Source organism: Eptatretus burgeri, chromosome 9 (assembly GCF_056783735.1).
Source record: "Eptatretus burgeri isolate ZD-2024b chromosome 9, Ebu_testis_v1, whole genome shotgun sequence".
NCBI lineage: Eukaryota > Metazoa > Chordata > Myxini > Myxiniformes > Myxinidae > Eptatretus > Eptatretus burgeri.
The window spans coordinates 82959918-82981596 of record NC_140969.1 but is presented as its reverse complement, the minus strand read 5'-3'; the positions used below and the strand labels follow the sequence as shown (position 1 = coordinate 82981596).

At 42.8% G+C, this 21679-nt stretch overlaps 1 protein-coding gene across 13 annotated transcripts in view; it reads left to right on the top strand.

Annotated features, from left to right (window-relative positions):
* Positions 1-21679, top strand: part of LOC147020464 (ryanodine receptor 2-like) — a 372265-nt gene that overhangs the window by 83017 nt on the left and 267569 nt on the right. For 7 of the 13 annotated variants that reach the window (XM_085895791.1, XM_085895795.1, XM_085895789.1 and 4 more), the window contains 14 exons: positions 30-235; positions 1294-1468; positions 2123-2334; positions 2465-2823; positions 4089-4224; positions 5572-5732; positions 6101-6260; positions 6551-6637; positions 9415-9641; positions 9779-9830; positions 12345-12746; positions 13037-13537; positions 14556-14756; positions 16935-17046. In XM_085895791.1, the coding sequence (XP_085751917.1) occupies positions 30-235; positions 1294-1468; positions 2123-2334; positions 2465-2823; positions 4089-4224; positions 5572-5732; positions 6101-6260; positions 6551-6637; positions 9415-9641; positions 9779-9830; positions 12345-12746; positions 13037-13537; positions 14556-14756; positions 16935-17046 (2991 nt within the window). The remainder of the gene's footprint in view (positions 1-29; positions 236-1293; positions 1469-2122; positions 2335-2464; positions 2824-4088; positions 4225-5571; positions 5733-6100; positions 6261-6550; positions 6638-9414; positions 9642-9778; positions 9831-12344; positions 12747-13036; positions 13538-14555; positions 14757-16934; positions 17047-21679) is intronic. The other 6 variants (XM_085895797.1, XM_085895798.1, XM_085895792.1 and 3 more) reach the window with 1 other exon arrangement.

Here is a 21679-nt window from a genome sequence, read left to right as displayed (position 1 = left end):
TATGTCTTGGTGACCATCTTCTTCTCCAGCTTCCCAGAATGACACGAGTGGCTCGATACACGAGTGTCGCATCTTCCGAGCAGAGAAGTCCTATGCGGTGATGGCTGGGAAGTGGTACTTTGAGTTTGAGGCGGTGACGGAGGGAGACATGCGTGTTGGATGGGCTAGACCAGGCTGTTTACCTGACAGAGATCTCGGTTCTGATGATCAAGCTTTTGTTTTTGATGGTTTCAAGGTGACTCCAATTCGTGTGTGGTTGTTGTGAAAGATTTTCCTTGGCGTTAGCAGGGGGGAGGTGGGGGGGGGGGGAGAAAAGGAGGGGAAAGAGGAGAGAGATTATGGAAGGGAGAGGGATGGAGAGAGAGAGAGAGAGCGAGAGCGAGAGAGAGCTTTATTTTCAGTGTGTTGTAAAAATCATGAAAAAGACACATTGTTCTTTGCAATCTGCATGAAAATCAACCTGAAAGCCTGGTGTTGACTTAACGGTTAGGGTGGCTGGTTTAAGATCTTGGGGTTTGATTTCAAGCCCCTGTTTTGCACCCATTGAACTCACACCAGGCAGGTTGACTCAGCCTGTCATCATTCTGAGATCGGCCAAATGAGTACACGCTTACTTGTAACAGGGGGCATTGCTTCAGCGGCATAGCTGAGCCTCCAGAAAATGATGCAGCCAAGCAGCCGCAGACTACATACGAATAAATAAATAAATAAACTGGAAGTGTTTTTTTTTGATCCACCATTTAAAATTAAATTTGACTGATGGATTAATGTAATGGAGAGCATCCACAATCACTCATGGATTGCAGTAATGGAGACCATCAATAATGACTGATGGATTATCGTGATAGACCATCCACCATGACTAATGGACTCCAGTGATGGAGACAATCCACTGTGACTCGTAGATTATAGTTATTTATTGTTACGCAGCCTGTGGCTGTTTGGCTGCATTATTTTCTGAGGGTGCAGCTGTGCCGCTGATGCAGTGCCCCTGTTACCAGCACGCTGGTACTCATTTTGCCAACCGCAGAAGGATGGAAGGATGACAGGCTGGATCAACCCAACCTGATGTTAATTTAATGGCCCGACAAGGGCTTGAACTCAAGCCACCTTTTCCGTTAAGCCGACACCAGGCCTATAGATTATAGTGATGGAAACAACACTGAAAACACCATGTTTGATAGATTATCGTGATGGGGACAGTACTGGATGCACCATGTTTGATATAGTGATGAAGACAATCCACCATGATGAAACCCAGTCATTCAGCTGAGCCCTGTGTGATCTCATCAGGCCCAGCGCTGGCACCAGGGAATGGAGCACTTTGGCCGTGCTTGGCAGTGTGGCGATATCGTGGGGTGCCTCGTGGACCTCAGTGATCGCTGTATGATGTTCACGCTCAACGGAGAGGTTCTGCTTAATGACTTGGGTTCAGAATTCACTTTTCGTGATTTCGAGATCGGAGAGGGTAAGTTGTTGCCGACACCTGCTTGTTTATTTGCTTACCTTGTGGTTTTCAAATACTGGAGAACTCATGAATTCATACAGTCCTGCACACAAACAAACAGACAAACATTCCACAAAATACAAGTGCTAAATTGCCATTCTTCCAACAATTTGGATATTTCTACTTCTTTACCTCCAAATAGTTCTCTGTTCTAACTAGAACGGCACTCGGTAGAGGGCATACCTCCGCCAGGTTGAACAGTTCACATTTTGTATCCCAATGATAGGTCAGATCTGAATCCGGATCTTCACCAAATTCTGATCAATTCGGCCACAACCTTTTGACATATCCTGCACACAAACGAACAGACAAACAGACGACAGAGGTGAAAACATAACCCCCGTCCACCTTAAGTGGTGGAGGTAATAAACGTTTAATTCCTTGCTGATGTGATGTGATGTTGTCTACCTGTGTTGTTTTTACCGGTGATTCCATATCAACAATCAGTTTTGAAATTATTAATGTATTTATTTTTTTACTGTTGATTTCGTAAAAGTCATATAAACATGGTTGCAACAAGTAGAAAAGATTCCACGCACGAGTTTCCGTGTGGTTACCCTAAGGTGGTGCTCAGGGAGGCGAATGTGGTTTGATCTCTTGTCTTTGGATTTCAAGCAGGTTTTATACCAATTTGCAGTATTGGTATGTCACAAGTCGGACGCCTCAACTTCGGCCGCAATGCCAAAGGGTTTAAGTTCTTCACCATCTGCGGTCTACAGGAAGGCTACGAGCCTTTTGCCGTCAACATGAACCGGGACGTACCGATGTGGTATACCAAGCGTCTTCCACAATTCATCCCTGTGCAAGACGATCATGAGCATTATGAGGTCTTTTGTTTCCTTTATTCGTTCACTTTTTTTTTTACATTCCCTTGGTTGTTGTCTTTATGTTGTCTTTCTGCACTGTTTTATTCCAATTTTTCAACCATCTTTATCTTCTTTGCTCTCATTTTACTAGGTCATCAGAATTGATGGGACGGTTGACAGCCCTCCGTGCCTCAAGGTTCTTCATCGAACCTTTGGCACGCAAAAGAGTAATACAGATCTGGCCTTTTTCCGCCTTAGCATGCCTGTGCAGTGCCACGAGGATTATAAGCCTCAACTTGCTGGCCAGCTCAACTCCATCATGCAGGAGGAGGAAGTAGATATTGACATTGACTCAGAGTTTGAGGTCCTGAAGAATATTGCTGGACACGTAACCTCTGTACCTACCACTACTGCGGGCCCTGCTGCCGAGAAGGAGACTCCGCGGCCAGTACCTGAGGTCAACAATGCAAAAGATGCAGTCCAGGAGAAAACATCTCGACTCAGGCCAAAGTAAGGTGCACGCATCATTGTGTTCAACTGCACTGTTAAATTGTTTATTGTGATGTTTATTACGGAGACAATAAGGAGGCCAAAGTATCCATCATGGGTGTGCTAAGCACTCATAATTTTGTGCCACCTCCATATTGCAACAAGATGAAGCAACCTGTCTGATAGGACATCAGTTGCCTCTATGCTGCCCGCACTTACACTGTCACATCAATACGAGTGGTCATCAATGGAATTTGGAACCGGTGACTTGAATCAAAATACTTTCCACATCCAATAGATCTATAATGTGCTGTTGATATGATGCAGGCATGATTGGCCACTGGCATCCTCCTGCATCGAAATTCCTTGTATAATAACAAGTATTGGGGCTACAAAATAAGCACGCATCAGCGCTCTGTCCACTTCTCAAATCCATCGTGTGAGTTGTATTGTATGTCCAGAGTAGGAGGGTTGGAGCAGCAGAGTGAACAACAGTTCCCCCTTGGTTGCCATACACACTCGTGAGTGTTCATCCGATTGCTCAGCTCGTACATATACAAACTCGTGCAAGAGTGCTGATCTAATTCCTCAGTTCTACAGTACCAATCGCTTGACCTCGTACCAATTGGCACGATGGAGACTTGGCCGCTACAACCCAGTTATCCCTGTGGTAACTTTTCTGACACCTCTTGCTTAAAACCCAAAAACCAAAAGGATTGTGAGGTCACGCTTTCACAGTCTGTATTCGTACTGAAAATCAAGATCGAGCGAGCTTTCGCCCTTCTGCTCTACGGAAGGTTTCCATCCTCCCTGAACTTGCTTTAGGACACCTGTGTTACCGTTTGGCAGGCGTACTGCCCCAGTCAAACTTCCCGCCCGGAACTGTCCCCGGAGCGGGTCGCCCGAGTCGCGTGCCAGTGGGAGCGCACAGCGCACACACGTAGCGCATGTAAGCGCACCGCACCGGCCGACCATTGGGCTTCACGCCAGAGATGCGGGACCCCCCAACCAGGGTGCCCACACTTCCCATCTCTCTGGGTTTGGAAGGGTGACCTGTCCCAAATCACACACCAACTTCAGTCATCAATTATTGAATTAATTTCCACAAACCACGGTTGGCTATCGCGTCTTCCTTCTTGAATTATTTCGACCCTAAAGGCCAGTATTTGAAAAATACCACATTATTTCATATTCGTATGCATAACTTATCTCTTGGAAACCATTTTTGGACTCATTAACTGTTTAGCCTTCTGTCAGCAATGGGCTTGGCTTACCTTTTCTTACAGGTTCATGCTACGACTTGGAAAAGGCTCCAACCAGCAGCAGGCTCCACCCACTCCACAACCCGCCCCAACTCGGCTTGTAGAGGAAGTCCTACCAGATGACCGGGATGACATGGACACGCTGATGCGTACTACCCTGGTATTTTTTCCTTTTTCCGTTACGTGTCTTAATAACCTAAGGTCAGTGTACACTGTACAGCACCCTATCCGAGGTGATAAGATACTCTGATACATGAAACGTTCATCCCGATTCCCTGACAGTATCGGGGCAGACGAGCATTTTGTTTGATGTGTACAACTGGAAGTATGAGGAAATACAAATTGCTTTTGAGTTAAATTTCCTCTGGGGACTTGGCATTGGCTTACCACCTTCGATCATCTTTAAAGTGTGTAGCATTTCCTTCTGAAAACAAGTATATCCATACTAATAAATGTGAGTGTGTGTGTGTGTCTCTCCTCAATAACTCCAAAATCATGGAACCTCGCAGCCCAAAACTTTTCTTGCGTACGGAGGTAACTCCAAGAGATTGCATGAATGAAAACTTGGTGTTTGGGTAAATTTAGACACCACCTTTGAAGACAATTTGTGGCCTTATTTAATTATCCATGGTCAACCAACCTCTGAGGTCGACTCGCTCTTCTTCGCCGGGGTCTTCATTCACCATTTATTTTTGGCATGCTCAACATTGCCTCGACTTGGAACAGGCCGCAACGGTTTCTTAACGATAAAGTGCTCAAAAATTTTTTTTTTACTTTCCACCCTCGTCATTGAATTCCTGATCTTCATACCTACGGATCGCTGTATACATCGCAATGCTTATAAATTCCCGGAGAACTCAGTGTTCGTGCCTTCATTTCATTTCTGCACATGCGATAAGCTCTAGAATTTCTTCATCTGAGCCAAATTTCAAAATGTACGCTGCGGAATTGACCTCAGCAGCAGTTACGACTGCTAATAGAGTGTTAATTTGTCCAATTCGGACATTGTTTGACATTTCCGGCGACTCTGGGTGGTATTTGTTATAACCGATCACTAATCGCCTGCCAAGCCAGTGCGGTCAACTACGCTGTTGGTCGACCAAGTACCAATTGGCACCATGGATGCTTGGCCGCCACAAGCCAGTTATCCCTGTGGTAGCTTTTCTGACACCTCTTCCTTAAAAGAGGCGTAGGTGCATTTCTCTAGTCGAGGCCAACCGACCAAGCCTATTTTTTTATTACAGGGTACACTTTAAATTCCAGTAACTTGATAGAAATATATGTCTTGACTGGTTTATGGAATTTGTTTCTGCAAACCTTTTGATTGAGTGAGTGTGCCTTTGGCTCTCCTCGTTGCATCACTTTATCAACTTGTTCCCTCGGTGCATTGAAGAATACATCCGCGTGCATTCCTCACGTCTGTAGTAATAAAATAAGAGTTTTTTGTTTTTCCTGAATGTGATTTCAGCAACATTCTAACACGATGCTTTTGCTTCCTTTTTCTCAGTACTACTACTCCATGAGGATCTTCCCAGGACAAGACCCAAACAATGTCTGGGTTGGCTGGGTCACGCCAGATTTCCATCAGTATGGAAAGACTGTGGACCTGGAGAAAGTCCGGACAGTTACAGTCACCCTCGGTGACAGCAAGGGAAAGGTGCATGAAAGGTGAGTCATTTGGTCCAACGAGCATCGTTATTGAAGGACTCGGCATGTCCTGGTGCAGAGGCCTAGTTATGATGAGCTGCACATTACTCGGTTTGCTCTGGCATTTGCAGTTCATTTCCTCCACCTTTCCTTACTCACCTATGCTAGCACTTGGAGAGGTCCGATTGTTATCCAGGTAGAGATGCTACCATTTTCATCGGTAACTGTTTTTGTTTTACATAGCTTATGCACTTCCTGACAACTGAAGATTTCGATGGAGAAATTTGGATTCTGCGTTCCTTTTTGTACTGATCTCCTCATCTTTTGTGGAGGGAGAGTGTGACACTAAGGAAAGATGTAAACGATTTTAAATTCTATTTTGTTTGCAGCATCAAGCGGAGTAATTGTTTCATGGTATGGTGCGGTGAAGTGGCACCCCAAGGCCAAGGGCGCAACCTGACGAGCATCGAAATGGGTTGTCTCGTTGACATTGGAAGTGGCCTGTTAACATTTTCTGCCAATGGCAAGGAAATGAACACCTACTTTCAGGTATGGGTTATCATAGTTACTTTCGAGTGTTTGAGGTTGCCCTTTTACCAGGCTCTGAACCTGGATTGATTGTGTGACATGTAGTGCTGTGCAGGTATCGGGCCGGGCTGTTCTGATTTACCTTCTGGGGCCGCTCAGATTCGCCTCATTGTTACTTGGCATGAGTCTCCTTGGACGCTCATTTTCCAGTCATATTTTTGGGGATAATCCTAGTTTTTGTCAAGATTAAAGTTTAATATTGCTGAATATTCTTTCATGAAAATGAACTCCTTTCCACCTGCCTCTGACAGGTGGAGCCAAACACAAAGCTCTTCCCAGCTGTGTTTGTGCAGCCAACCAATGCCAATGTTTTCCAGTTTGAACTCGGAAGAATCAAGGTATGTGAACACCTACCTTTTTGTGGTTATTTACGCAGCCAAAATGGTTTAATAAAAGGTTTAAATATACACCTGCTGCAGTCTTGCCAATTGGTAATTTTCCACTTTGGTTGATGTTTTGATTGAAACCTTGTTAGCTGTCATGACAACCTGTAACCATCTTTGACTTAACTGCTTGCTGACAAGTCTGAGTAAACTGCTACTACTACTACTACTACTACTACTACTACTACTACTACTACTACTACTACTACTACTACTACATAGGGTGGATGCATGGGGTGGTCAAGATGGATACAGAAGGAAACTCCAAGGAGGGAAAAATGGAAATTTGGAAGGAGAAGGGATTGGGGTGGGGTGGGGGAGAGGGGGTTTAACGAGGATAGAAAAGATCATGGTTTTGGATTGGGGATGATCTCAGATGGTGGTAAGCAGCCGTCTTGAAGACCTGGAAGGAAGAATGAGATTGAAGAGGATGTGGAAGTTGTTTGCACAGGAAGGAAAAAGAGGGACGAATGATGGAGGTGAGCCAGCGATCCTGGATTTAGGTAGTTTCACCAGAAGGAAGTTGATGGTGGACCTTGTGAGCCCTGCAGAAAATCTGGGGGATAAAGCATGGCAAAAGCAGAGGTTGCAAGACCGGAAAGCAAGCGGACTAAGACAGAGACTTCTGACCTGTTTGCGATGGCGAAGTGATCGGGCCGGATACTCATCTTAATCTTGGGAGAATCCAATAATATTAAAGGCCTTGGTTTCCACGGCATCAAGCTGAACAAGATGTGAGGCAGAGGAGCCAGCCTGGAGTACTCCATCATGATGTGATGAACGTCTTCTCTGTGGATTTCAGGTGTGTCAAGGAAGGACTTTGTATGACGGAGGATGCCCAGTTGACGGCTGGCTTTGGAGGTCAACTTTGAAATGTGGTTTGCTCAAGAAAGATCATTGCTGATTGTGAGACCCAGGGCATTGAATGACTGTACTTCCTGAAGATTGTTAAGAAAGTAGATAATGGGGGGTTTGCCAGATGGTCCTTTTGGAGAGAGATCGTGATTGTGTGAGATTTGTCAAGATTGAAAGACATATTCCAAGTGTTTGACCATCTTGTGATTTATTTTTTTCAAGGTCTGAAGAGAGGGAAGAGGCTGCAGCCTGCCTGTCTGAAGGATGAGAAATGTCATGGCAGAGGGTGGAGTCATCAGCAAATAAATAAAAAGGATTTTCCAGAGTCAGAGAAATCATTTTTGAAAATCATGAATAGGACCGGACCCAGAATACTGCATAGGATTTCTTTGAGAGCCACATGTTGGCTACGAGAGGAGAGGAAGTCAGTAAGCCATGTGTGGAATTGGCCTTGGATGCTATAGGCAGAGAGTTTGGAGAGTAAGGCAGGATTCCAGACTGTATCGAGAGCACAAGATATGTCCAGAGAGACGGTCTGATCTCTTGCCTGACATTGAGGGACTCCATCCATTGCTGGATGAGTTTAAGCAGCCTGTCCAAGGTGAAGTGACCTGGTCTGAAACTAAATTGATGATCTGAGATGAGGTTGTTGGAGAAAAGGAACAATCTCATATCAACTGTGATGATGGATTCCATGACCTTGCTGATGATTGGAAGTAAGCTGATAGGTCTGTAGTTAAGGCGATCAGTTTTTGCACCTTTTTACTTGAATGCAGTGATGTTGGCAGATTTCCAAGCAGATGGAGGATGATCTCAGGCAAACGATAGGGTAAAAAGTGCAGAGAGAGGATGTGCAAGAGCAGCAGAGCAGGTTTTAAGGACACGTGATGTGATGCCGTCCCGTCCTATAGCAGAGTCAGAGTCGAGGGTTGAAATAACCTTCTCCACCTTCTTTGGTGCAAATGACAGAGTCCAGGAGCAGTTGAGGATGACAGGGATGAATCGGTACCAAGAGTGAATGGTTGCGGACACAAGATTAGGAAGCAAACAAAGAATTGAGGCATTCAGCCTTCCCATGAGCGGAGTTGGCTGTTGTGCCATTTGAAGGGAGGGAAAGGATAGAAGGGGAGCATACACCAGAGATAGACTTAACAAGGTGCCACAAGGTTTTAGAGGATAGAGACAAGTTTGAAACTTCATTCTTGAGGTTAGACAGATGTTGTTTTCTGGCTCTCCTGAGAGTGGACACATTTGTTGCCAACTTTTTGGAATCCACTGAGATTACCGTCGGTCGGATTTGCCTTCCAGGAAAAAAACGGACAGCTGTTTCAGAGCCATGTTCTTTCGACATTCATCATCGTCGTTGAATCTCACAAGCTAGGTTACCCTTTGGCAGCAAAAATGTCATGGCACTTCTCTGTTCCTCAATGATGATCATCTCTCAGGGCACCGCCATGTTTCTCTGTGGATCACCGATTCCACCAATGGAGTTTCCAAAACGATGCAGTTCTTCGCACACTTCAGATACGACGGATGATTGTGAATTTTTTTGAATCTTATAATGTGCCACAGATTTCCATGCAGACAAATCTTACTTTATTATTGACTCACCTTGGACCAAAGGAGCTTGATGGTTCTAGCATGGTGGTGGTGTCATGTAAAAGTATGTTCTTTGAGGCGGTCTCCGAGGATTTTACAAAAATGATTAAAAAAAAACATTTCCAATAACAGCTTATGGTCTTTCCTTTTAATCTCACCATTTTAAACCATTGAAGTCATTGTCTTTATACAATAAGCTGAGTGGCTTGTGGATCTGAAAGTAGACCCGGTGTTCAGGTGTTTCCTTGCTCACTTTGTTTTTTGTTTTCCCTCATTAGAATGTGATGTCCCTCTCTGCTGGCATGTTCAAAAGTGAACGGCAGAACCCAACCCCACAGTGCCCACCTCGTCTCAGCTTGCAAATGATGACTCCCGTATTGTGGAGCCGAGTTCCAAATCGTTTCCTTCGCTCAGAGGTGTTCCGTGACGGGGAACGCCAGGGATGGGCCGTGCAGTGCACGGAACCCCTCATCATGATGGCGCTCCACTTCCCCGAAGAGAATCGGTGAGAGGTTGCTGTTAAAGGCATAGCAATGATGTGACTGTTATGGTGCGTAACAACCAATAGGTCTCCATCAGGTGATATTCACAAACCACCAGCTTACGTGCCTTAGTTGAAAGTATCTTTTCACACCCCGGCAGGTGCATCGACATCTTGGAGCTGTCTGAACAGAAAGACCTCTTGACCTTCCAGGTACGAAAGATGCAGCCATGTTCTGATATTTCTTCCTTACATTATTTTGAACATTTCACTTTCAGTGAAACGCGAATGAAGCGTCAAAAACCCAGATTTACTCCATCTGATGATTACTGTGCAGTATAGAATTTCTTTGATTTATGTCCTTGGATAGAGACATGCACCTTAAAACAGCAAATATATAGTGAATATAAAACAGTGAATTTTTCTTATTTGTGTCAGATGCCACCATCTCTGGTCCATGATTGGCTGTGCGAGTTTGCACGTCATCAACACCATTGGTTTATAAACCATTTGGTCTTTCTAATTAAACTTGCTCATTAATCATGTTTTATATTTTCAAGAAAGTTTTAAGAGGTTGATAATTCCTTATAATTAGACCTTAAATGGAATTTTAGGTCCATTGTATGATTGTTATGAAAATATACCGCATTTTCCAGTGTATAAACTGCGGCCGTGTATTAACCGCACTCCTGTTTTTCACCCTCAACAAACAAACCAACAAAAAACTTTTCTCGTGTGTTAACCACATCCATATTTTTCAACCTCAAAATAAATGAATATATTGATCATTTTATTTTCTGATCTAGATCTAAATACATTTGTACATTAACTTTGTATGGAACAAAGTGACAGAGGTATCAACCTGCTTACTAACATGTCCGCTTAATTTCGTATGACAGTCTTATTCTCTTTCAAGAAGTTGAAGAGAGAGAGGACAGGATACCAAGGAGTTTATATTTTTCTTTCTTATTTTTTAATATTATAAAAAGGAGTTTTTTGTTGTGGAATTCAGCTTAACAGCAGTTCCGACTGATACAAGAGTGTTCATTTGGAATATAATTGAAATTCAGTATTGATCGGTTTTAAGACCGATTTCTTTTTATACACCGGAAAATACGGTACTCCTTCTCGGCACCTGCATGGGTTTGAGGGTTGTGGAGTAGCGGCTGAAACCCAAATCCTATCGAGGTTCCTCCCGATGACACCATCTTTGCTTATTCAGGTTCCTTCTGTTGACTCCAACGCAGTATTTGGTTTTCCATTTGATTCTAAGAAACCTTGTCTGGGACTTGGCATATACCTGGTGCATTCAAAGAGTTCGTTCTAAGTTATTAAAAAGCTAGGCTCATAGCAAAGTGTCTTGAGGGTCTAATGGGGGTCTTGAGGGTCTGAGCTGTCTTCAGGGTCTTGAGGGGTTAAATGGTCTGAAGTGTCTTGATGGTATTGAGGAGTTAAACGGTCTAAAGGGGACTGAAGGGTCTGAAGTTGCAGCTCGAAAGGTCTAAGCATGAAGGGGTCGAAAATGTCTGGGGTCTGACGGTCCAAAGCCATAGGTCTGCAAAGGTCTAAAAAGGGTCTTAAAAGGTCTAAGGGGTTTAAAGGGTCTAAAGTGTCTAAAATGAATAGGATCTGAGGGTCTAAAGTCAAAAGTTTGTAAAGGTCCAACGGGTCTCAGCACTAATGGGTCTGAAGGTTTAAAGGGTCTAAAGTAAAAGGTCTGTAAACGTCTCATGGATCTAAAAGGTCTAAAGGTCTCAAAGGTACGTTCCAATAGTACATAATTAACACTCCACACACGTGATCAGTTGGGGAACAACATGGCGTCGATTGTTAAGTTAGCCAAACCCTGGTATCCTATGGCACTGCTCACCTCCACTCATTCGTTCCTCTTTTTCCCCCCACATGTGGAACCAACTTCCACCTTCTCTTCAATCTCATTCTTTCCTCCAATACTTCAAGACTGCTGTTCACCACCATCTCGGGTCATCCCCCATCCATACTCATGATCTTTTTCTTCCCTCATCAACCCTCCCTAAGCCTACCTCTTTCTTTGTTTCCAGGTTATCGCCCCCCTCCACACCCTTACCCTCTTTGTTTTTAAAGTATCTAATTGATTTTGTTGTCCCATTTCTGCATCTTCCCCACTTTTCTCTTCCACTTCTGTGATTGAGTTTGTGCCTGTACACAGCTTATGCACCCCCCCCCGCCCCAGTGTCCTCCTCCACTCCTCCTTGCTCTCGTTCTTCCTCAAGGTCTTCTGTCTTCCCTGCTGTTGGTGTGTCCTGGCCCCAAACTCCTCCCTTTATTTCCACTATTATTTTCATTATGTTATGTGCCGATTCATTCTGTATTCTATCCTCCACAAGCCTTGACTTTGTACGCAAAAACAGAAGAAGCTCTCAATTAAACTGCTCTTAACCACGGCCGAAAGGCTTTTCCATCAGCATCATAGAAGTTCTTTAAACACGGCCACAGAGCAACATGATCGCCCTGTGCAAAATTGGGTGGGATTCTTTTCCTATAATAGATCCCCTATTCATCCCTATTACGGAACGGCAAATTAATTCTCTATTTTGTGCAATAGGTACTGAATTGAATTATTGGGGTAATGGCCTATAAATCATTAAGTCTTTAGGCCGGTTATGTTGGGTAGAGCATGACTGAAGTTTATTTATTTATTTCCATTTGTTGTTGCCAATTGATGACTCTGTCCTTGTTCCGTGTCAGGTGTTCACTCTGCGGCTGTATTCGGCTCTGTGTGCACTTGGAAACAGCCGTGTAGCTCACGCCCTGTGCAGCCACGTTCCCGAGAATCAGTTTCTGTATACCATCGAGAGCGAGTTCTTGCCAGGCCCTCTGCGTAGTGTGTTTTATGAACTCCTCATTGACATCCATCTTCAAATGTACGCCACGGTGCGTGCCACAATGAGCAATGAGTTTATTGTGCCCATGACCGAGGAAACTCGGTACATTACGCTCTTTCCTGAGAATATCTCTGGGGAGGGCCTGCCGGGTGTCGGTGTGGTCACGTCTCTTCGGCCCCGCATGCAGACGTCGAAGATCTCCTTTGTCCACCTGCTCAAAGGAGTCTACCTGGATAGTCCGGACTTTCCTTTGGACATACTGCGGGTAAGGGCCTCGAACATTAGGGGGTACGATGAGATTCCACTGGATAGAGAACAGATACCTCTGAAAGACAAAAATTTTAAATCACATAAGCTTGAACCAACTTGAGTGCTTGTAAATATTTTAATAATTCAGTAATTTCACAAAAAGAGTTATCATTATATTTGTTTCGAGATTTAATTTTACATTATTTATGTTGAAATATAATGCGTTTTGTCGGATATTTTATTTGATCGGATTGCCGAGCTGTTTCACATGCTCACAGCAAGTTACATTCCCATGACCCATCACAGACCAAGGTGCTGAAAATGCTCACGGAGGCAGTCTGTGCGGGTGGCTGGCACATCCGTGACCATATCGGAGGCAACATTGAACACCACCTGGTACCCTTGCTCCGCATGGTGCACACCCTGTTAGAGATGAACGCGTTCGATGACGCGGATGTCCGAAACATTCTGCTCCTCATTGACCCCGATGTCTTTGGGGAGACCACAAGTCGCGTAGATAAAGTGGTTGAGCTGGAGGAAGAAGAAGAACAGGAGGAAGAAGGTGAAGAAGAAAGTGGCACTGGAAGAGAAGAGGAAAAAGATGTGGAACATTTTGATGAAGAGGAGAAGGGAAAGATTGAAGAAACTTTGGGAAAGGAGGGGAGTGAAGAGGGGAAGGACGTTTCTGAGGAAGTGAGAAAGAAGAAAAAGGAGGAAGGAGTTGTTGAGAAGAAAGAGGAAGCAGAGGAAGAGGCTTCTTCTGATGGCCTTCTGTATATGAAACTTGTGGAACCAGTGAAACTTCAGGTACGAGGAAGATGATCTATTTATTTAATGAGTACACCCACTCCCTATGGGAGCGGCAGGAAGGGTCGTGTTTATTATCCTCTCTGGGGTATATAGATTACAGTATATCTAGGCTCAGGCCTGCTAGTCTGTAGGATAAGCGTATAATGTCTCAAGAATGTTGGGGGTGTGCTCAGTTACCAAGTTTCTTGTAGAGCGCTCGCCAAGTGGCTTAAACACTTAAGAAAGCACTCCATTCAAAACCGTTGATAAGGAATGGCTGGCTTGGCAAGCATTAGCGAGCTGAACTGAACACACTCCAGGTCCATTTCCACAAAATGAAATATTTTGCTTGTTGATGTATTTACCTTCTCACACTCATCTCCACCTGAGTCGACGTGTTGTTGATAAATCACCTGTTGGTTTTAGAACCTGTTTAGTGAAACAAATGGGTCATCATTAATTGATACAATAATTATTTTAATATTAAGATATTAATATTGACCATTTTGAGATCAGAAGTATTTGTGCCCTCAAAATATAATCATTACAGTTTACATGTCCCATTTAGAAATGATTACACTTGGAATTATAATTGATATTTATATAGAAATGGGACTATCTATAAGACGGCGTCTAGATATAACGCCTTTTCACCAATTTTAAACATCTCCCCTGCTCACACACCCTCTACAATGCGCCCTTTATAGTTAGGTCAACCACCCAACCACTCAATCACTCAACCACCCCATGCATTATGTAATATCTGAACAGCTCCCAACAAATGCAGCATGATGTGATTAAAATATCATGAAACTAAAGTATAAACTAAAATATCTTCATTGTAATATCTTATTCAGATTAGCATTTTACATTTTGTTGAATTTCATTTGAATATAAAAAACACATCCATTCCCTCAAATAGAAAACCATGCAGTCAATGCTCTTTGTGCTTCTCACCATCACCTGTTTTTTTATTTTTGTTGTTGTTTGCCCTTTTGTCTTTCACCCTCCTCCCCCCCTTTCCCCCCACCGCCAGATGTGCCGCATTCTGAGCTTCCTGTGCGAGTGCCACCTGAGGCACCGCATTGAGGCCCTGGTTGCCTTTTCTGATGCATTTGTGGCTGAGGTTCAGGCAAATCAGAAGTTTCGCTACGATGAAGTCATGCAAGCACTCAACATGTCTGCCGCTCTTACAGCCCGTAAGACGAAGGAATTCCGCTCACCACCACAAGACCAGGTACGAACGTGAAATAGGGTTCCACCAGCAGGGTGTAAGAACAACAACAACCTTAACTAACTCACCTCGATGTTTATGTAATGTGAGAAATATTTACGAATTTTCTTTTACAAAAACAAATCCCTGCACACGTGTCACTATTTTCACGTGCGCCATGCGTCCTTTTTCACCGGCAGATGGCCAAGATGAACGCACACTCCCCTCGGAGCCTAACCTGAATTTGAATCTTGACCCAGCTATAAACTGCCATCCTGGTTTTTCACAAGCAGGGTGATTCATCAATGTGTGTGCCGTCCCTTGGATGGACGTTGAACGAAGTGTCTCATCTGCCGGCATTAGTTTGTGGACTTTAAGGATCCCAGTGTCTTTGGTCAAGAATAGGCGAGCCAGCGAAAGCACCATACACAAATTACCAATTCTTACTCTAACCTACAGGGGTCACTGCATCAGCGGCAAAGCAATGCTCCCCTCATCAACTTTCCCGACATGAAACGATGGTTTTAATGACATTTTTGCAATCAATTATTATTATTATTTCTTTCTAAATTTTAATGTTATTTAATTAAATTCCTGATTATTTGTGTTCTTTAAAATATCGTTGAGTTTTCTGACTTCCTTTAACACACAATCCCATTCAGCTTATCAAGCACTGTATTTGAAAACGGTGTGCTTTGTTTGTCAAGTTTATATTTTGATCTTTAAGTTTGTAGTTATTCATTTTTTGAAAGCATTGCAACTTTTTAATTGAAGAAAACCCCATTAGTCCATTGTGTTATATGTAATTTCGATGGAAGTTTGTGCGGATTTGCTAAACTATACATTATTGGGAAGCTTATGATGTCAAGAATCTGAAAACCAATTTTTAGATTTGTGGATATCAACTTATGGTGGCCATTTTGAAATCCAAAATGCCATCCTGTCAAAACTACTTTTCGCTATATCACTCACTCACAGTTGAGCTATTCACGTGATTTAAAAAAAAAAGTTTGATCAGGAGGTTTTTTTTTGGTCAAAGATTCAATTTATTGCATTAATATTAGTGTATAATGAATAATAGTACATTTACATGGGTATCTGAAAGCCATTTGGATATGTGAGTACATAAAGCAATACACAGGTGGTTCATGTTATAGTTATACACATACTATTATGTTATATGGTTCTACATATCCACATCATTATCATCATCAGGCAGAGCAGAATTCTCCAGATGTTTGAATAGTATGTTCTCACAGTCAGTTCTCATAATTCTCATAGTGAATCCAGCACAGACAAAGATATGTGAAGCCTGGTGTTGACTTAACGGTTAGGGTGGCTGGCTTAAGATCGTAGGGTCTTGAGTTCAAGCCCCCCTTCATTGAATTAACACCAGGCGGGTTGACTCAGCCTGCCATCCTTCTGAGGTCGGTGAAATGAGTACCAGCATGCTGGTAACAGGGGGGCATTGCATCAGCCGCACAGCCATGCCCCCAGAAAATGATCACATTGAAGTGTTTTGATGATGTGCACAAAACTTTATGAGTTTCTGTATCATAAAAACCAAAGGATATCATTATATCATTTGTGGTACTAAATATAATAAGATAGGTGAGTATTTTTAATCAGTTATGGATTCGGAGCACTTCACAATATAACCGGGGCACATCACATTATCGCTGTACCTTGAAATAAGAGGATTGTTTGATATATAAGTGAAACATCTCAAATGGAAGCAAGTGTTGGGAAAAATATTGAACATTAACATGATTTGTTCACTAATACATAGCAGTATCTCTCTAGTAGTATCTAATCTTTGGCAAAGTGACCATTCAAACTTTGAATTGAGAGAATACCTTAGATATGAGTGGGGATATTCCTGTATTCGTGTGCCCACGTTTTCCAATGCAGTGAGGTGTTTTGAATGACGCAGAGAGAGGTATTTTGGAGAGGTATGTTAAATTCCTCGTTTGAATAAGAATAATAGCCTGGCTGCCCCCGCAGAGAGTGGTGGGTGCTTCTAGCTTAAATTTGCGCAATTCCTGCATTTCTCATCCTCACCGGTTTATTCCAATAAGTCCGTACGTCGGCTTTTATAACACTCGCCTTGTTTGGACCTTTATTTTCCTCTGTAATATTGTATCTCCAAACGGTTTCTTCCTCGCACTGTCTGACGTATGTCTGACTAAAACGTGCTTCCAGGTGAACTTGCTTCTGAACTTTAAGAACATGGAGCAAGGGGAGATGAGTCCTTGTCCACCATCAGTCCAGGGAGATCTTATCAACTTCCACCACGGCCTGCTTGTGCATTGCGGTGAATCTTTTTACGTGTGATTGATATTAAATCAGTTACTTATTCCAAGGTGGTAAAACTTTAAACATTTTATTTTAAAACACTACATCTGTAACAAGTATATAAAGCTTATTCCATTCGTGTAAGCTGAGCTTGTCAACTTGAAGGAGGAATGACATTTTCTGTCATCATGTGCCATTTATGAAATGACATGATCCAAAGTGACAGTTTGTGATCCTCAACATTTTTTTTTTAAACTTTATCCTTTTTTTTTTAAGCTAAAAAGTGTCGGGAATTATTTTATTGTTACTTTATCCAACGGAGCAACTGAGAGCAGAAAAAAATAATATGCTTTCTTTCTTCAATATCAATTACCTTTGAAATAATAAATGTAACCTTGAACATAAAATGTAATGTGTCTTTCTGGAGACAACATTTAGCACAGGTTTTCTCAATTAAATGTGTTTTTACCACTAATTGAGGACTCAACCAGACTTTGTCATGTGACAATTAGAATGTCCGCTCTGAGTCTGAGAGGTCGGCAATTCGAATCCCCCGCTGAGTCAAGACTAAAGACTTTAAAAATGGTACGTGTTGTTTCCTTGCTTGATGCTCAACATTTAGAGGATAGAACATGGAGTAATCCCATTGGTTGGTATCTTATGGGAAGGCAATTTCTCCCTGAAAGTGTCCCGCTGAATGCAAAGAGAAAAGCACCGCCACTTAAGGTCACCACTGGCACCCAGTACCGTATATATAGAGTCTGGTCATCTATTACCTTGTGGGTGCTGGCGCTAGCAGCGCTGTTATTGGCTGAGCGCGTCTACACTGCAGAGAGCCACCATGCTGCCTCTCTATGTCTGTATATGTAGCCACCACAAACAATACATACTTAACAGGATTTTCATCCTCTTGCCACGAACTTTCGTGAGTTATAGTTTGCTGTGCAGTGGCTTGGGATGCTCTGTTCTTTATGGGCAGCAAATGTGAGCCGAGACAGATGGGAACCAAATGACAAATCTTATTTGTGTTCTGTGAGTCAGTTTCTTCTTTCTCTCATGCAGAGATGGGACACCTATTACGCCCGGGCCGAAGGGCCCCCGGCCTTCACGGGCTCCATGAAAAAAACCGAACACATTTTTGATTATGTATATAATCTATCTATGGTCTGAAGCACCTGCTTCATTTTCATCATGATATATGATGAGTGATGACGTAAGGACCCCATGGTATGCACGGGCCAGAGGGCCCCCAACCGCATCTTGTACCGGCTCTGCTTTCATACCATTACACATTTACGTCGTACATCTGTAAGTCCTATGTTCATAATGATGCAGAATTCATGTATTTGCTATCGAGCTATAATTCCATCGCACGGATCAATTGTTCAGGTCACGATTAAATGAATGCACGTTTGCTGAGACATTGGTGACAGTTCCTTGCGTTGCCAGAAAGAACCATCTTCTGACTTTCAAAACTCCATTCTTTGGGTGTAATGGTGAATAATGATTCCTCCATCAACTTGACTATTGGGCATAACTAATATTCGAGAGACGCAGCATTTCAAAGAGCATTGTCACTATGATAAGTAATTATTGTCAAAAAAGGTCATGCAAACTCGGCTGTGTGTGCTTCCTTGTTCTTGATATTTGCCGGCCTATCCTACGGATTCTTACAGGTCGAATGAGGTTGATACTGTGTCTTATTCTGTTGGAATTAAACGATTGATTAATTATATATCTATTAACATGCTGAATATTACGATGAATATCAATGGAGGAAGATTCCGGGTTTGTGATCTGTATATGATGCCAAATTCAATTAGATTTCGTCAGATTACGAACATTTTCTCAGTATAGTTTGAAATCTGAATGAAGAATAATATATTTTTTTAGATCCTCGTGGAGGATCTCTAAGTCTTACTCACGTTGTTGTTCTTCAGCTTCTTCTTGTGGACTTGTTTGTTTCACAGCCTACACTTTTCATCGAAACTTCCTGAAACTTGGCATGTATATGTAAAAATTCCCTGCACAGACAGTAACCATCTCCGATTTTGAAAATTCCTCCAAGAAAAAAAGTTATGACGTCAAAATATCTCCGCTAATGGAAATCGCCTAAAAAATTATCTCCGAAACTAGGCAAGCTTTTTGAATTCTGTTTGCGGGAATCGAACAGGGCATTAGCAGAGATGAATTACCGCACATATGATAAACCACTATGACGTCATATCAATTTTTATGACGTCATTCCTATTTTTTAACTTTTTGTTTCACAACCCAGAGTTTTCATCGGATCTTCGTGAAACTTGCCATGTGTATGCAGAAAGCTCCCGCGCAGGCAGCAACCATCTCCGATTTTGGAAATTCTTCCTAGAAAAAAAGTTGACGTCATAATATCGCCGCTAATGGAAATCGCCTATACCATTATCTCCGAAACTCGGCGAGCTGTTTGGATTTTGTTTGCAGGAATCAAGCCGGGCATTAGCACAGATAATTTATCGCAAACCTGATACGTGACAATGATGTCATATTCGTTTTTATGACGTCGTCATTAAGAGGACGAGGATCTTCGCTCATTTGAGCTTTTTAAAAAAAATCCTTTTCAGGATAATTTTGATGAGACGCAATATGAGACTGTAGCCAAGAACAGCAGTGCAGGTGATAACAGGAAACTTAAAGTGAATGTCGTTCTTACCATCTTCTCTCACAAGTCAACACCTAAACCATGCAAACCACCATGTACACGGGAACTGATTGTTGAGGAACAAGTTGTCAAGAAAATGGTGTCAAAGCATTCATACTTTGTTGAATCGATCGATTTTGCTGGAGGTTCATATCTTCCAGGAGAAGATGACCATGTGGATGTGGACGATCTCTTTGGTAATTCTGACCATGTGCATGATGCAACTGATAGTCAGGGGGACTATGTTGTGATATAAAGACCCATGGGATTTAAATGACTAGAACATGCCACCTACCTAGGTAGACTATTTAGGTCCCAAGGAGTAAGAAAATCCATGTTGGCAAAATTAGAAGTGTTGCAGATGCCGGCCATCTTGGATTTCAATTTCTTTCTTTTTTTACCTTAAGCTACTGTTAAACAAATTATTGAAGGACGTCATGTGAAAAGAGGAATAACAGCCCACTTGACTACTGTGCAAGTTTTGTTTACCTTGTATGTTGCGGCTTTCTTCAAAGACAAAGGGGAACTACACCACAAATGTGCTGAAAAGGCTGACAAGCTCAACAAGGCATGCAAAGATAATAATGTTGAGAAAATACAGAGAGCTCATGAAGATATGAAACATACAGTGGATTCACTTGGAATCCTGGATACGATGAGTGAATTTGATGAAGCTATAGCTAACAGACCACTTGGCACGGGCCATCTGCCAGTATATGACGATGGTTTTGGAAATGCTAACGTACATAAGAGCAGTGCGAAGTGGTGACTGGATGCTTCATCTTGATGCAACGGAAACGTTTGTAAAGTACTTCTTCGCCCATGACAAGTTGAACTATGCCCGCTTGCTTTCTGTGTACTTGGCAGACATGAAAGCTTCGGTCAAATCAGATCCAGAAATATGGGCCGAGTTTATGGATGGAAATTGGGTTGTCAACAAGAACATCAACCCATTCTGTACAATTGGTCCCGATCACGCTCTCGAGCAAGTAAACCGGATGATGAAAGTACTTGGTGGACTCATTGGTATTATACTCAGCCCCTTGGCTCACGCAAAGTTCTTCTTAGTGGCATCAGATCTTGCCCGGCTAGCAAAAGAAGCAGAGGCAATAGCTGTTGTACCAAGAAACCAAACAATGAAGCAGCATCATGAGAATACAGATGCCAAAACCAAACTACAGGTGAAGAACGTAGCTGCACTGAAGGATACTATCAACAAGTTCACAAACCCCTTTACAGATGAATGTGAGCAGTTGATCAATATGGTTACCAAAGCCGTCATGCCAGAGAGAGTCCTGCATGACATTTGCAGAAGAACACAGATTGGAGAGGAGTGTTTTGCTCAATTTGTTTCAGATAGAATCATTACAAACAATGTCAACATTTGGGCACCAATGAAGAAACAGAAGTTGCAGATGTGGTCGTCAAGTGCGATGAAAACTCAGACAAAAGTGAAGACAAAATTGTGGAACTCCAGGAAGATCGGGCACTGTTTGCCCGTTTACTCGTAGTATCCAAAGCAAGAGATATTGACCTCAAGCAAGCTATCGGTACCTATGAATTTTCTGTAGTACCGAGGTCGTTGTTTGCAGCCGATGGTTCGCTCCTTCACACCACATCGAAGAGTGACCTGATGTTGAAGCAGTGCCCCAGGAAAATAATAACCAAAGAGTTGATCAAGCTGGAGTCAACTATGTGTGTTGCTGTCATCGATGCAATGGCTGATTTACAAACATTGGACAAACCAGAATGCATCAAAACCTGTCATGACCTCGCAAACCACTTCATTGGACGCCACTGGCAGAAGTATGGTGACTACGACGAGGTACATTTGGTGTTTGACCGTTATGACACTGGAGAATCTCTGAAAGCTTCAACCCGTGAGAGACGTTTGGGTGGAAACAGGGCAGTGGTGTATCATATTGCTGATTCCACATCAATTGGCAAACTAAGCATGCAGCAGTTGCTTGCC